Consider the following 15,444-nt stretch of genomic DNA (forward strand, 5'->3'; position numbering starts at 1 on the left):
AAATTAATGAAGAGAGAGACACAGAGAGAATTTCAATTATTTGAAAGACAATTGTATTTACCTTCACTAAAAGTTTTATCACTCTTATTATTAGTATTGCCGTTTTTTCATGACTTTATATTTTATTTCACTATGTTCGTAATTCCGTACAGATGAGCCAAAGTTTATTGTATCCGTAGTAATACGGCGTCTCAGAATAAATATATCACTTTTCCTAATATTTCAAATCACATTTAAACAAACTAATTTTGATGTAGAAAACGTTGATCACACGTATATCGCGCGAACAGTTGATGTATCCGATTTTCACAGCACAGTTTCTAAGTGAACAATTCGCGCGAACTGTTCTCCCTCGAATGAAAGGTTGTTAAATGCGTTTTGCTTTTCTCTACCGCGAGATTAATATCATCGATATCTTATCACAGGATAGCCAATGACGATGCCATAATTTTTTTCTATAAAATCATGTTATCACGTGTATCTTTGCTTGCACAAAACGTCACGCGCTATAGAACAAATCAATAATTAAAGATCTGAAAAAATATGTACGAGTAACAAGAAGTTATAGATTAGAACTTGAAAGATTTATTAATTGTATCATTATTGTTTGCGGCAAGTTATTCACAAATTTATCTATACTGATAATCTAGATTAATGATAAAGTTTCCGCGTAAATGATATAACTTTATAAAATTACGCCTAACATCTTTAAAACCATTTAAAAAACACTATATAACACTTTATAAAAAAAAGCAATATTTTAATGTAATTAGAAGATTATAATGAATCATTTGGGTAAATAATTTGAATGTATTAACGAAATTATGTGTGTATTAGAATTTAGCAACTACCTTGTTAAAAATAGTAACATTTTTAACAATCACGTTTGAGCAAACATCACGAATCAAATTACGTCATATTCTAATATTAAAATTAAATTCTGTACTTACTAATTGTTATCTTCGAGATAATGAAAGTCTGACAAATAATAGATCTTTTTATTGAATAGAATACACTTGTAACGAAAAGAGTGTCACCACAATGCGCAATATTTGATAGTAAAATATAGCATATTTCTATAATGCTAGAATGTGATTTTTTTGAAGTGTATTTAAACCGTTATTTTATCTTTAGAATATCTATGCCTCTAATTTCGAAGGCCAAACAATGTTTTGTAATAATTATTAAATAAGTTGCGATATTATTAGCGATGATTCATATATTATAGAACAAAGAAATTACTTTATCCATAGTTTTTATAGAATTTATTTTAAATTTATTATATATTAATAATTTCTTGCAAAACTTATGTTTAAACATTATTTTAGTATTTAAAAAATTGAGGATTATAGATGTGCGTTTTATGACCTTTGATCGGAACGACCTTGGACATCAATTATCTTACGTTCTTGGATATCAATCGAATTATGTTTCCTTTTAGATCTTTCGGAAATGATTACGCCGCAGAAAAAAGTATTAAACTTAATATTAATGTTTATTTGATTTTACATGGAAAACATTAATTAATAATTATCGCGATAATGAATTAAATCTTGTTGCAAATCTGATATCTTAAATAACTGAAATCTGGAAGAGCTACGTAAGTTATATTTTTTGTGAAGTCAAATATATAGAACGTAACTTCTTTCTTGAATGAAACTAATAATTTATACGCAATAAATATCTACAATAAAAAATATATTTATATAACAAAAGATATCTTTTTTACAAATTATTGAAATTACAATAGGAATATATTTTATTGTATTATAATTCTATTTTTTAGAATGTACAATTTGTGTAATCTTAATTATAATACAATATGATTTTACTAACCTTTTATCAAAGTTTTCGTAACTATTAATATATAAAAGTCAATCGCTATACCTATTTAGAAAACGTTTCATGTTACAGATTTTATACTTCACAAATCATGGTATTTTATCTTATCTACTCAAAGAGATTGCGTGAAATATTATCGGAATCTATCTATTGTTGAATTTGCGAGCAGATATGTTATAACATTTTTGGAATTATGAATATAAATAACAATTATAAGAACTTAATGCTGATAATGTAATTAAATTAATAATGCTAGTTATGTAATTGATTCATTGAATTATTTAATGTATTTTTATAACTTTACTGCATCATTCAAAATAACATAAAAATAAGAATATTTATACTTTAAAAATTCTATAAAGTATTTTAAATTTTATAATTAAATAGTAAAAATAATGTCAGACAAATTATAAATGTAAAGTATATTTCAATGATATTAATATACAACATACAAGGTATCATTATATTAGAATAATTTTAATTTTTTTTAATAATATATTTACAATATGTATTATATATTTATTAAATGTATATTATATTTGATTATGATTGTTTAACGTATCGATAGATTGTCTGTTTTCCAACGCGCTACGAACTTTCGACAAATCATCTTTCATTTTAGATAACATTGCTATTCTATCATTTAAATGTGGTGGCATATGGATTTTATGTTGTTCAGCGAATGCTTTTATCTGTAACAAATTATTTTTTAATTCCAGATAATCATAAAGAAACATAACATTAAATAATATTATTTACCTTGTTAATTTGATCTTCTCTGAAACTATTCATGATGATGCTCTGTTTTATTACATGAAGAATAAATGCATGATTAAGACTGTAAAATACAAAATTGTTTTAATTATTAAATATTATTAAATATAATAACATTAATATATTTGTATCTTAGAAGATAAATTGTCGGTATAAATTGTCATAAGCAAAAATTATTTATATACTTACATGTGTGATTTGTTTCATTATATTATGCAGTTATATAATTCCATTAGCCAGAATATACAATTTATATAATTTTAATTACAATATAACACAATGTTACTTACTTTTGGTCAAATTTCTCATAATTATTAATAAAATATTCAATTGCTACATCTATATTTGGTAAACGTTCGAGCATGTTATAGAAGATATTGTAATAATTCTCCATATCTTCGGAGAAAGAATTTAAATGTCTTTCTATAATTTGCAAATTCTCCGAACAACCAAGAAACCACGTCTCAGATTTTAATTTTCTCTGTTGTGCTTGCAAGAATTGATTCCAAAAAGACTCATTTGCCTTTATTAGACCAAAGCAATATATCAATTCTTGATTGGGTGATAGTCTAATGTAAAAATTAAAATAAAAATAACTAAAAATAATTCTATTAAAAATTTATATGTTAAGAAGTATTTTTATTTCATTTTTTTTGATAAAATGTAATGCAATTGTAACAAAGATTATTAATATTTAATTAAATTCTTTTAACTTGTTTAATAGATTACAATAATTTATACTATCATTTCGCTTAGTAAAGTAGTCATATTTTGATCAAAATTGATAACTATACAGTGTTAATTTATAAACAGCATATGCAAAATTCACGTTAAATCTATAGATTTAAAATACATATTTAATCGAGAATTAATATACCATTCAAAATTTAACAAAAATTTATAAATAAAAAATTCAATAAATTAAATATTTACAAGCATAATAACTCAAAATTGAGCAATCATAGTTAAATAAATTTATATGTCAAAATTGGGACTGCATAGAAATTGGCATTATATTTGATAAGGTTTAAAAAAAACTTAAATTTTTTCACAGATCTATGTATCTTTTAATAGAACTTACTTGTTTGCGATTGGGTCCTCCATATATGCAAGCAATTTAGCAGTAACTTTTGCTTGACATTCCGAAAGTCCATACATACAATCGTATTTGTACAGATAAGCTCTGACATGTACAGTGAAAGGATCATCATTGGGATTCTCTTCAAAATTAATGTGCTCAAATAGTTTATGCATCAAGTTGGATAAATATGGCTTAAAAGAAGAATATTTTATAAGATTCAGCAAACTTAGAAAATATGTTTTGAAATATCTTATTTTATTTATTTTTTAATAGCTATTTAATTTTTTTAATGGTAGATTTAATTTATAACAATTCATTTTATAGAATCAAAAATTTTTATCTTACTTTTTAAATTTAAGTTTATTAATTTCTCTTAATAATAGACTGTGATATATTTTACCTTAAGGATCGCCGCTCCTTCGGGTAACCGCAAGTAGTCCTTTAAGTACACCTCAAGGTTGCGGAATGCTCTGTACCACGGTGCAGGATCAGTTTCGCGCGACAAATAATTTATAATTTCAACGAAAGTAACAGGGTCAAGTCGTTCAGTCTGCATCATATAGTAAGCGTCGTCGAGGATTTGTGCACGATTCAAAACTGGGACTTTATCGTAGTTGTCAGAATTAAGAAAAGCAGCGATTCTTTTCCAATTGGTTGTATCGTAATTTACACGATAAAATCCTTTTCGTGGGTTAGAAATAAAAATATATGTAAATAATTAATCAGTTAAACAATTCAATGTAATAAAGAAGTAAACAAATGTACACATCAAAATATATTTACCTGTCAGATGCTTATTTGCAATAATCCAGTCGTTAGTGTTCACTCCTTCGATTGTTACATCTTCGTCGTGCGGTTTCAGCCAATGGGTGGCTAACGTGGACGAGAAATCCAAGTTATTTTGCGTCGCAAAATTTAAAGGGATCCACCATGCCTCGTTTCCATTAACATTATGATTGGTTGGCGAGTATTTAAATATTTCTTGCGTTATCTTAATTCGGCCTGTATCGTAATCACGATTGATCGTAACGAGAGGATACCATGCCTGCTCGAACCAAGTGTCCATTACTTCTTTTACTTTAAAATCGTCATGCGGTACATCCGATTCATCGAGAGCGTCTTGTAATGCTTTCCATAAATCGTCTTGTGTAGTACTGTTGTATTCACTACAAATCAATAACACTTATGATGTGCGTGTATTACGAAATTATTGTTATTTTTTACTTCTCTCTAATTGATAATATCATAAATATCTTTTGTCAGATTATAATAAAGATTATAATAAAATAATGACTATTAATTTGTTGTATACTAACTGTGCTTGAAGATATTTTATCAAACCGTTTCGAAACACATCCTCCCTCAAGAAATACGATGCCATTCGCAAAAGAAGAGCAGCTAAAAGAGAAGCAGAATATTTAATAATTTTTAAAAAAAGCAGATTTTATAATATTGAGTAAAATAATGTTACTTTTTTTAACTTCCTTTTTAGTCTAGAATTTATCGTTATAATTTTATTTTGAATAGTTTACTGAAATAAATACAAATTATATACAATATTAGATACACGTATGAACATGTAAAAACTGAATTGACTAAATATTAATAGAAATTAAATTTCTATTACGCGTTGAAATGTAAGTTCTAAGTTATACAATAAGCTTTTCTGTGTTTGTAAAAATATTGTCATAGCAATTTTAACTGTTACTATTAAGTAATCATACCTATAATACAATAGTTACACGTGTTACACGATTATATAAAAATTTCTTACATTTTCTATACGTTTCAATAGAGTATGCCGTATAAACATTTCGGTGACCAGAGATATTTACATGAATCGGCTTAGACCGAATGGAATCTTTGTACAGCACTTGTTGTTCAATATTCACTACCATAAAATCCATCAACCGTTTTTCTTTGAAAAACTGAGAAAGCCGAAACTCATAAAAAAGATAAGTGTACAATGTGACATATTTTGAATACACAATCTGTCAATAGGTACCTTGTCAGTAATGTAGAATTTCAAATAAGTCGATATGCCTTCACTCAACCAAAGATACTTCCACCAAATTGGACTGATTAAATTTCCGAACCATTGATGCGCTAATTCGTGAGTGATTGTCATAGTATCCAACATTTTATTAATCGGATGTGCGCTCTTGTCTTCAAGAAGTATGTTTTGTCTTAAAATTTTTACATACAAATAGATGATACATTAAGAAAGGAAATATATGACGTATCTGTTAGGCTACATAATAGTGTCAGATTATTGTACCGTTAAATAATTGTCAAAAAATATTTTGCGATATCTAGCTCATTACGTGTAATACTCAATTAAGAAATATTTTCTCGCTTTAATTATGTAAATGTTTGTTTGTATAATTTTTTTAGACTTAAGAATTTTCCTTGATATAAGATTCGTTTTTACTTACGCATAAACGATCATACCCCAGTTTTCAGTGGCTCTACTGTCATAATGTGGGACACCAACATGATCCATTTTCGGTACACGAACGGTGCTGTTGGTGAATTTTTCGAGCTCCTGCGTTGCTTTTTCAGCAATGTCGAGAGAATATGCGGCATGAGAAAGAAGATGTTTTGGACCCCATATTTTGATAGTACCGTCCAAATTTGAGACGTAATCGTAATCAGCGATCACAAATCCTAGTAAGTTGGTGGACATAATAGGAGTTGTCTCGAAGTGCGTCCATAATTTTCCGTCGGTTGCATCGACTTCCGATCGCGTAGATGGCATATTCGACAACGCTGTATAATTAGGGTAGTGCTTTATGGAAAATTTAAAGGTCGCTTTCATGGCAGGTTCGTCCCAACACGGGAACGCCTGTCGCGCGAAGGGTGGTTGAAAATGTGTTACTGCCAGCCATCTGGAAATTCATTAGAGTTTGCTTTAATTTATGAAAACGAGATCTGTTTGTGTTGATACAAGTAATTATCGCGAGAAAGCAATAGGTAAACAATTAGCATGTGTTAGATTCTATAATTAGATTTATTAATTAGGTAGACAAAATAATAAAATGTAAAAAAAAAACAGTGATCACAATCGTTTATTATTCTTTCAGTTTTTTTGCTTAATGTTTCCTTATACATATGTATACGTAAATTTTAAAACGTAAAAATTACTAAATTAAAAAAAGATTATCTTTGTCACGTAATAGCAATTAATAAATATCTTATACTTTTTTGAGAATGTTCTTTGTTTCGTATCTATTTTGTCTAGCTATGGCATTAGCATATTATTGATAATTTAAAATTTAAAATCAATTTTTAGAATAATTACTTACACCTTGTTCCCTTCGTTGTCGGTATAAAAACTTCTATAAAATCCGCGCGTCCAAGCGTTAGGAAGTATCACGCCCGTGAAATTAAAATGCAGCGTGTAGATGCCAGGGTCCAGCGACCCCTCGAATCGTAGAGTCAAAATTTGCGTTACCTCATTATATTCATGTTGCTCTAGAACGTGCTCTGATTTAAAATTCACGTCGTTTACGTCTTTGCGAATTATCTTCGTCAACGATTCCTCTATTGTGAGTCGTAAGGCGTGCAATGCGATGGCGCTCGTCGGTTCGCGTACTTCGACATCGATGCTCGTTTCGCCATTAGTGGTGAAATTATTTTCGACAATATGAGGTATTAGTTTTACGTCGTAACGAATGGGCACGACGTGCTTTGGTAGACGAAATTGATTTTCGTCGAAATTTTCCACAGCTTTATATCTCGTCGCTTCATTATTTTGAGGAACGCCTTGGCTAGTGACAAGTAATAGAATTAGTACTAGCAACAGACTCACAACGATTGCCATAACGTAATTACGTAACAAATTATGCACGCTTACTTCTGTAAGACTGATAAAACGATCTTCTTGCACATAATGTTTAAATCGTTACAAAATTTTGTTTGCATACGCTTAGATATGAGAAAACATCTTTAAAGAAATATTATCGCCTGAGTGTTGCTTATAGTTTCATAGGTCATCAATTTCCTGCTGATTTTAATACGCTTTTTTTAAAATGACATTTTTAAGATAGTAACAGAAAGATTCCAAGCATGAAAGAAGAGACTTTCTTGAAAAGACATGATTGCGATTAATATTAATTATTCAAAATAATTATTAAATAATTATTAATAGTGCGAATAGAATATAATTTCAAAAAATAAAAGAAGATTGTAATAATTTAATCTTACACAAAAAGTTAATATGAGATTTTTCAATTAATTTACATTTTCAAATAAATAAAAATATGTTGAATTATTAATTAATATATTTCCACATAGTAACGTCATTTAAAGGAGGACGTTAATATTTCGGCAAACTTCTACGAACGTCATTGAATTGTATTTACAAATCGATGTAACATTTTTATATACTTTTGTATACTTTAATTAAAAAATTGATTTCACTGGAAATCCCAATTGCTTCTTATATTTATTGTTCTTTTATCTATTATCTATATATAATTATATATATAACATGTTTTGCGTTCTGCGGGTAACAAGAATATACTTACTGTGATAATCTCTGCCCTCTATTATAAGTGTAAGTGTAGAATTACATTCAACACGATATAATACTTCTTACCATTTCTTTATATTTTGATAAAGTGATATCTCTTCCGATAACGATGAGCGAGTATAAACGAGTGAAAGAAAAATATAAACTTGATTAGTTAGTAGTGACTTTACGTTTTCTTGTCTTGTAAAACGTGATCAAGTGTTTATTAGAAAAATATATAAATGCGAAAATAGATAAAAATAAGGTAAAATTCTAAAAAATAAATGCGGCTTTTTATTATCATAATTAGATATAAATATATATTAACTTTATTTCTTGATACTCTAAACAGATAATATCTAATTATGTGCATTCAGAAATTAAATAAGTGAAATACTGATTGAAGTAAAATACATTTCTGCAAGATTTGTCTTTGCCTATTTTATAAATGAGATATAAATATATGCCATTCTCATGTAATTATATAATCTTTTGTGTACGCCGACTTATACGTATATACTGTTCATAATACCTTTAGATCAATAATACACATAATATTTTGAATATTATATCTTATATGTATAATTAATAACAAGTGTTTTCAATTATTATCCATCTTATTTTAATAATTTATATGTATTTAAATTTATCTAATTATTTTGCTTATAATTTTTATTGATTCGTCATTGATGAAGTTATTGACGAATTTATGATGTCATATTTGTAAACGAGTTTGAGCTCTTATGTTCTAACCATGTACGAATTTTATTTACTGTCCTCTCTATTAACTCTAAATTTTGCTCTTGAAGTTTCATAATTTGTGGTACTTCCATTCCAAGTTTATCCAGAAGTACTTTCATCTGAAAAGAAGAGTTTTATTATTTTAGCTTATAAAGCATTATTTTATATGTGATTTTATATAAGCCGCAAAAAAATGTATTATATTATTTTTTAAGTATAAATTTCTATATACATGCTCCCTAAATTTTCTGGAGTGACTTTTCACTTTTTCTGTACCTTTTGAATTTGCTTCCTGGATACAACATTCCAACTAATATCATGTAACAAATACGTTGGGTCGTCATCGCTGTAATAAAAAAAATTCAAATTGCATTAACCACACAATTCTGTGATCGAAGGAATGTGCAATTTTCGAATTTTAGGTATGAGATTATTACATAGTTGTGAGTTTATCCCAATGTTTTATAGTAAAATCTATAACTATATCGACGTTTGGAAAATCTCCGCTTAATACAGAATAGATTACGCGATGAATATCATTCTTCGCGAATGGTGTATCTTCCGATATGGTCATATTTAGAAGTCTCTCGATAATAGTCTGATTCTTAGAGTGTCCAAGGCAGTACAATGTTGGTTCAGACATGTTTGTGTACATAAATAGCAGTTTGTTCCAAATAGTTTCATTCGCTTGTTTTATGCCATTACAGAATGTCCATCGTTTCTTGTGAAATGAAGTTCTAAAGCAAAATTTTTAGAAATGATCGTCGTATATTAAAAAAAGAGTACTTTTAATATTACTCAATATTACTTTTAACAAACAAATATTTAATAAGATGAAAATAATTTTTACAAAGCAAATTACTTTAATATACATATATGCATTATTATTTCTGTATGCTATATTTACCTATTTGCGAGTATTGCTGAATCTTTTAAATAATCAATTAATTGAGCGTAGGCCTTACGTAAGCATATAGGATGATCGAAGGCGCATGCGTCCTCAAGAATTGCACTTCTTGTTAATTTTGTAAAATAATCTTCATTCGGGTGATCCTGCGTGCCTACCGTTTCTACTATATGATTCATCAAGTCCAGAATGTACGGCTGTAATTATATAAATTTGATCAGTTTTATAGAATATTTTTTAAATATATTTGTACTGTAAATGTAATTATAATTGTAGAATATTTTAGAAGTCACAATTACTACAAAAAAATAAGGATGTGCGCTTAAAATAATATTTTCATAAAATAGTTGTTTTTTTTACATACAATAAATAATAGGTTTTAAAACAATTAAAAATTGGTTTTATTCTCAATTTTCTATGTCGTCTGAAACATTTCTTTTATGATTTTTGCACAAAAATTTTATAACATATAAAATCACAACTTACTTTAAGCAATTCACCTCCTCCATTGTAAGCAAAATATTTGGTTGCATCTCCCAAAATTTTAAACAATGAATGCCACACTATGTAATTCGTTTCACGTCGCAAATATTTCGTGACGTCCATGAAAATTTTGGGATCTAATTTATCCGTGAACATAAGGTGAATCGCATCGTTAATTATTCTTGCGCGATTCAGTACGTGTATTTTTGTATAATTCTCAGAATCAAGATAGTCAGCAATTTTTAACCAGTTCATTGTGTCGTAATTCACGCGATAAAAACCTGCAATATCATTTTAATATAGTTCAATTTATATATACATATATATATGAAAAAAATTATTAATTAGAGACATTAATTCAAACACTCAGTATTTCATAATATTATATAATTTATGTATAATATTGAGTATTTTAATTAATGTCTCTAATTAATTTTTTCTGCAATGTAATTAACGTATGTAAAAAATTAGTAATGTTCAATAGATTTATAGAAACGTACTTATATAAGAGTCTTACCAGTTTGTTGAATGTTGACGATGATCCAATCTTGTGGGTCGATACCATCGATTACGAGCTCTTCGGCTTCTGGTGACAACCAATGCGTGGCTAAGGTTGATGAAAAATCCATATTGGTGCGAGTTGCAAAATTTATTGGTACCCACCATTTTCTGTTCGTAGTGTCTGCGCTATTGGTTTTCTTACGTATGCTCATTTTTTCGTACGGTTGAAAATATTCCTGTGTAATCTTTGTCTTTCCAGTATGTTGATCTCTAATTACTGTAATAAGAGGATATCCTTTCTGTTCTATCCAGGTGTCCATTACTTCTCGGATTTTAAATTTGTTCTGAGGTATCGCTAATTCATCAAATGCATCTTGCAAAGCGTTCCATAAATCTTCAGGCTTGGCTACGCCGTACTTGCTAATAATTTATTTTGTACATAAATATTGAGTTTAGATCATCTATTAAAATTTTTATGATAATTTTATGAGATTTTACTATCTAAGAAGCCATAATACATACATAGCATTTTAATGTACAACATATTTTGCACTATGCATATGTTGTGTAATATATTTGTATTATATTATAATTATACGTAATAAAATAATATAAATTTTTGTTATTACAATTTTTATACACGACATTATAAATTTCTGTTATAATATGTAAAACAATTAGCTACATATCATTTTAATGGCTTTAATATTACTAAAATAATGGTAGCTTAATAATCTGATTGAAGATGTATTTTTGTTCCATAAATGTGATCTGTAAATGTATTTTTATATAAAATTGTAATATTTTACTAACTGCTTATCGAGATATTTGAGAAGTCCTGTGTGAAATACAGTCTCGGAGAGGCAATGTGAAAGCATTCGTAAGAGTAGAGAAGCTGAAATAATAATCATATTTTTTAGGAGGAAGGATTTGTAACTTTTTACAAGATGACTTTAAATTAATTTTAAGCAAGCTTTTTTTGTTAATTGAAAAAATATGTTACCTTTTTGATCATCCAGTGGAGAAGATTTGAAATTAATTTCTTGAATAGTATTAGGTTCCAAATTAAGAGGTTGTACGTGTTCAAAACTATCCATAAAAAGTATTGAATTTAGCGTTTTCGTAACTAAAAAATCCGTAATTCGCCAATTTTTATATATCTAAATATAAAAAAAATCTATTTAATTCTATGTATTCATTTAAGTATATTATATTAAAAAATTACAGTATATGTGTTCTAATTTTGCCTTTTCTGTCTTAACATAACAGAAGAAAATCATAAATGTATTTTACAAAAACTGCTACGTATAATAAAACAATGTTAAATTACAATGTTAAAACAATGTTTAATTACGATATAAAATAAAATGCATTTGTGAGTTTTGTTATCAAATTTCTACCTTATCAGCAGTGTAATATTTAAAATATTCAGCAAGTCCTCCATTCATCCATATATGAGTCCACCAGGAAGGACTAACAACATTACCGAACCATTGATGGCTCGATTGATGAATGATATCGTTTGCAATTCTATGCAATGCATCGATTGAATTGTTATCTTCATTGTACAGTATAGTTGCTTCCCTATAGATAGTAATTGTTACATTTGTACGAAATGCATGTAAACATTTTTATAACTATTTTAAAATAATTATTCTAATATATATATATATTATCTGTTGCATTAAAACACGTCATTTTCTATAAATGTGAGGTAAAAATGCATAACATTATCAAAGCGAGAACAAAGAATGTTATCGCAGAATATAATTTGCGATATTGCAAAGTAATACATGTTTACAGCATAAAATATTTCTTTATAAATATTAAGTTAAGAATTTTTAACTGTACGAAATTAATGTAAGGTGATTTAATATATAAATAGATTTTCCAATTCGTTCACGATCGAGATATCACATCGCCCATGTATACAGCAATACTTTATTCTTCGGTGCACGTGTTATTGCTTTTCCACGCACGTACCATGACATTACCTGTAAGTGATAAGCCCCCAACTTTCCATGCCCTTATTGTATCCAATAACGTATCTGTCAGGAAGCGCGACATGATCGATTTTGGCCAGCCGAACGGAACTGTTGGTGTATCGTTTCAATTCGATCGCCGCCTTCTGGGCGACTTCGTGGGCGAAACTCGTCGAGGAAATTACGTTGCCTCTGCTCCAGACGTTGATGGTTCCATCGGAATTGCTTATATTACGAAGATCGAAGATTAGGAAGCTGACTAGGTAGGTCGATATGACGGGCGATTCTTCAAAATGTGTCCACGTCTTTCCGTCGCTCTCGTCGATTTCCGACACCTCGGAAATCGGCATGTTCGAAATGGCCGTGTAATTGCGATGGTGTTTGACGGCGATCTTAAAGGAGGCCTTCAACGCCGGCTCATCCCAGCAGGGAAAAGCAGCACGCGCGTGAGTTGCCATGAAATACGTCCCGGCGAACCATCTGTTGAAATTTCAGATATTGTCTTATTAAAGATAACGAATTTTGTCCGCCGTTCTTATTGACGTTCATCTGTTCATGTTGCTCTTAATATTTATTATATTCTATGCGTAAATGCAGAAATAGATAATAAATGATTTTACACCTACACTGTATCTCCTGCGTCATTGATATAAGAACTTCGGTAAAATCCGTATGACCTGTCGTTCAGTATACCACCAAATTTCAGATATAAAATATAATGTCCAATGGGTAGTTCCTTGTCGAAGCCGAGGGTCAATAATTCGGTCAGATTGTTACTGTCGTACGTGGTAGGAATGTAAAAGTCCAATCCAGTGTTGCTTTTCAAAAAAGTTGCATTTTTGTCAATTATTAGCTTCTTCGTGTGTAGTGTGAGAGTCCTCGACTGGCTTAGAATCTCGATGTGGACGAATACTTCGCCATCGAACGTGAAGTTGTTCGGCGTGAGATGTGGGTTCAATTTGAGATCATAGAATAGCGGTTTTGTGTGATTGGGTAATCGATAATTTATCTCCTTATCGTTCGGATTTGAATCTTGAATGGCAGCGACGTCTATTGCGATGAGTGCAAAGGCGCAGATGCAGATGATTTTGCACGTCAACATTCTGAAAAAATAAAATAATTAGTTTAAGCTTGTCATTGCCGTAAAATTTCTTTCTATTAAAAATTTATAAAAAAGTAGAATAAAGAAAAGTAACTCTCTTATACATCGTCATTATGAATGTATATCACTTGAAAAAAAAAATGCTAATTGCTTACTGGATATCATTTATCACATTCTCAGCTTAGTATATATAATTTGATAAAATTGAATTTTTTTAATTTGTCGTTATATAAAAAAATATTATTTTAAAAAATATTATTGTGTTGAAATATGATAATGATAGATAATAGCCTATTTTAATTGCTTAATATTGCAACAGAACTTACGCACGTGCGGACCTCGTATTCACAGAAACGTAGTTCGCGCTATCACAGAAGCGTCAATGTAATACCGCAAAGTATAACAATAGTAATGTGGAATGTGTCTCTGCGTCAAAACAGCTGACGTGACCGTAGTGTTAATTAAGCGGGTTAGGCGAATTAAGCAATAGCGGTGGGTATCACGTTCAAGGTTGAATTTAGTTTTACATAATTTCCATAAAAGAATAGTAACCTTACAGAGAATGAAAACAATATTAGTTAAAAGTCTGATTAATTAGCATAATAAGTTAGCAAGTCAGACGAGTTAATTAATATGCGATTTTTAGTTTGTGGACATTATAGGTATGCTTGAATGACTGTTGTGTTTTAGAGATACATTGAATCATTATTTGCTTAGTTATAAAAGGCTATTTTCTAAATCAAAATACAAAATATAGAAATTGTAACAAAAGTAACAGTGTCATGATTAAAGATCACATTCAATTGAAATTGGTCAAATAATTTAAAACTTAATTTTTAAAAAAAGACAATTAGAGAATTTTTATATGTAAAATAACAAAACATTTTATGTAGATTTAAGGCAGCATTTATTATTTTTATGTAAAAATGATCTAATTGCATTATTGGATATTTATTGTTAAATTATCTTTTTTTTTCGTACTTACGTTAGATGTTACAGAATCCTATGACGATAGTAGCGATTCTACTAGTCGAGACACTAGCTATTACTTCCCATTTATAGAGCTCTTTGCTATAATTTCCGGAAGCGTTTGACGTTAATAAAGAATAATCTTTTCGAGGAAATAAAACAAGGCAAGTGATTTTACCAAGTATAATTTACAAGTATAATGGCACGGCTTATATATGCATTTCGATATTTGTATTATTAACAGTAATAGTAGTTAATATTGTTGAATATATATCTAAGAACTTTCTAGAAGATTACATTTAAAAAAATATAAGTGGCGTAAGAATGTTAAGAATATTTATAAATAATTCTAAATATTGACAAAATGTTAACTGTACTACAGTAATATTGGTATGACTCAATTTTTTTACGAATATATATTTATACATATACTGAAAAAGTAATAATGTAAAAATTCAATCTTATAGATATCATTGTATTTAATACAATATATTTTATTACACATAGTTTTTATTTAAAATATAATTATACACTGCAATATAAAATACA

The 15,444-nt window shown here is 28.6% G+C and overlaps 2 protein-coding genes across 4 annotated transcripts in view; both read right to left on the reverse strand.

Annotated features, from left to right (window-relative positions):
- The window catches only part of LOC105461501, an 18,794-nt gene extending 11,217 nt beyond the window's left edge, over positions 1-7,577 (reverse strand). The window contains exons 1-11 of the mRNA XM_011707999.1: positions 7,003-7,577; positions 6,133-6,585; positions 5,703-5,883; positions 5,472-5,625; positions 5,014-5,095; positions 4,481-4,863; positions 4,098-4,378; positions 3,698-3,888; positions 2,907-3,185; positions 2,602-2,680; positions 2,379-2,534 (exon numbers count right to left, since the gene is read on the reverse strand). Of these exons, the coding sequence (XP_011706301.1) occupies positions 2,379-2,534; positions 2,602-2,680; positions 2,907-3,185; positions 3,698-3,888; positions 4,098-4,378; positions 4,481-4,863; positions 5,014-5,095; positions 5,472-5,625; positions 5,703-5,883; positions 6,133-6,585; positions 7,003-7,520 (2,757 nt within the window). The 5' untranslated portion in view covers positions 7,521-7,577. The remainder of the gene's footprint in view (positions 1-2,378; positions 2,535-2,601; positions 2,681-2,906; positions 3,186-3,697; positions 3,889-4,097; positions 4,379-4,480; positions 4,864-5,013; positions 5,096-5,471; positions 5,626-5,702; positions 5,884-6,132; positions 6,586-7,002) is intronic.
- A 1,027-nt stretch (positions 7,578-8,604) lies between these two features.
- Positions 8,605-14,958, reverse strand: LOC105461496 (aminopeptidase N-like). Of its 3 annotated transcripts, none has more exons than XM_011707991.1 (12): positions 14,912-14,958; positions 13,451-13,927; positions 12,837-13,304; positions 12,243-12,426; positions 11,846-12,002; positions 11,656-11,737; positions 10,859-11,262; positions 10,345-10,622; positions 9,859-10,055; positions 9,389-9,688; positions 9,228-9,297; positions 8,605-9,070 (listed from the first exon to the last, which is right to left on the reverse strand). In XM_011707991.1, exons 2-12 carry the CDS (start codon positions 13,924-13,926, stop codon positions 8,918-8,920), a joined length of 2,769 nt encoding a protein of 922 aa, XP_011706293.1. In that variant the 5' UTR covers position 13,927; positions 14,912-14,958; the 3' UTR covers positions 8,605-8,917. The 3 variants fall into 3 exon arrangements, with proteins under 3 accessions (XP_011706293.1, XP_011706291.1, XP_011706294.1); XM_011707989.1 differs by lacking the exon at positions 14,912-14,958 and adding an exon at positions 14,253-14,357; XM_011707992.1 differs by lacking the exon at positions 14,912-14,958 and adding an exon at positions 14,257-14,342.
- Between the last annotated feature and the right edge of the window lie 486 nt (positions 14,959-15,444).

The sequence above is a fragment of the Wasmannia auropunctata genome, unplaced genomic scaffold, assembly GCF_000956235.1.
Source record: "Wasmannia auropunctata unplaced genomic scaffold, wasmannia.A_1.0 LD286321.1, whole genome shotgun sequence".
Lineage (NCBI taxonomy): Eukaryota > Metazoa > Arthropoda > Insecta > Hymenoptera > Formicidae > Wasmannia > Wasmannia auropunctata.

Bases quoted from the DNA above. Each gene is read 5' to 3' on its own strand.
- LOC105461496 (XM_011707991.1), bottom strand. From the start codon at position 13,926: ATGTTGACGTGCAAAATCATCTGCATCTGCGCCTTTGCACTCATCGCA. The intron at 10,056-10,344 runs GTAAGTTGTGAT...ATATAATTACAG, and splicing joins GAGGAGGTGAATTGCTTAAA to CCGTACATTCTGGACTTGAT. The intron at 9,071-9,227 runs GTACAGAAAAAG...TCTTCTTTTCAG, and splicing joins CCAGGAAGCAAATTCAAAAG to ATGAAAGTACTTCTGGATAA.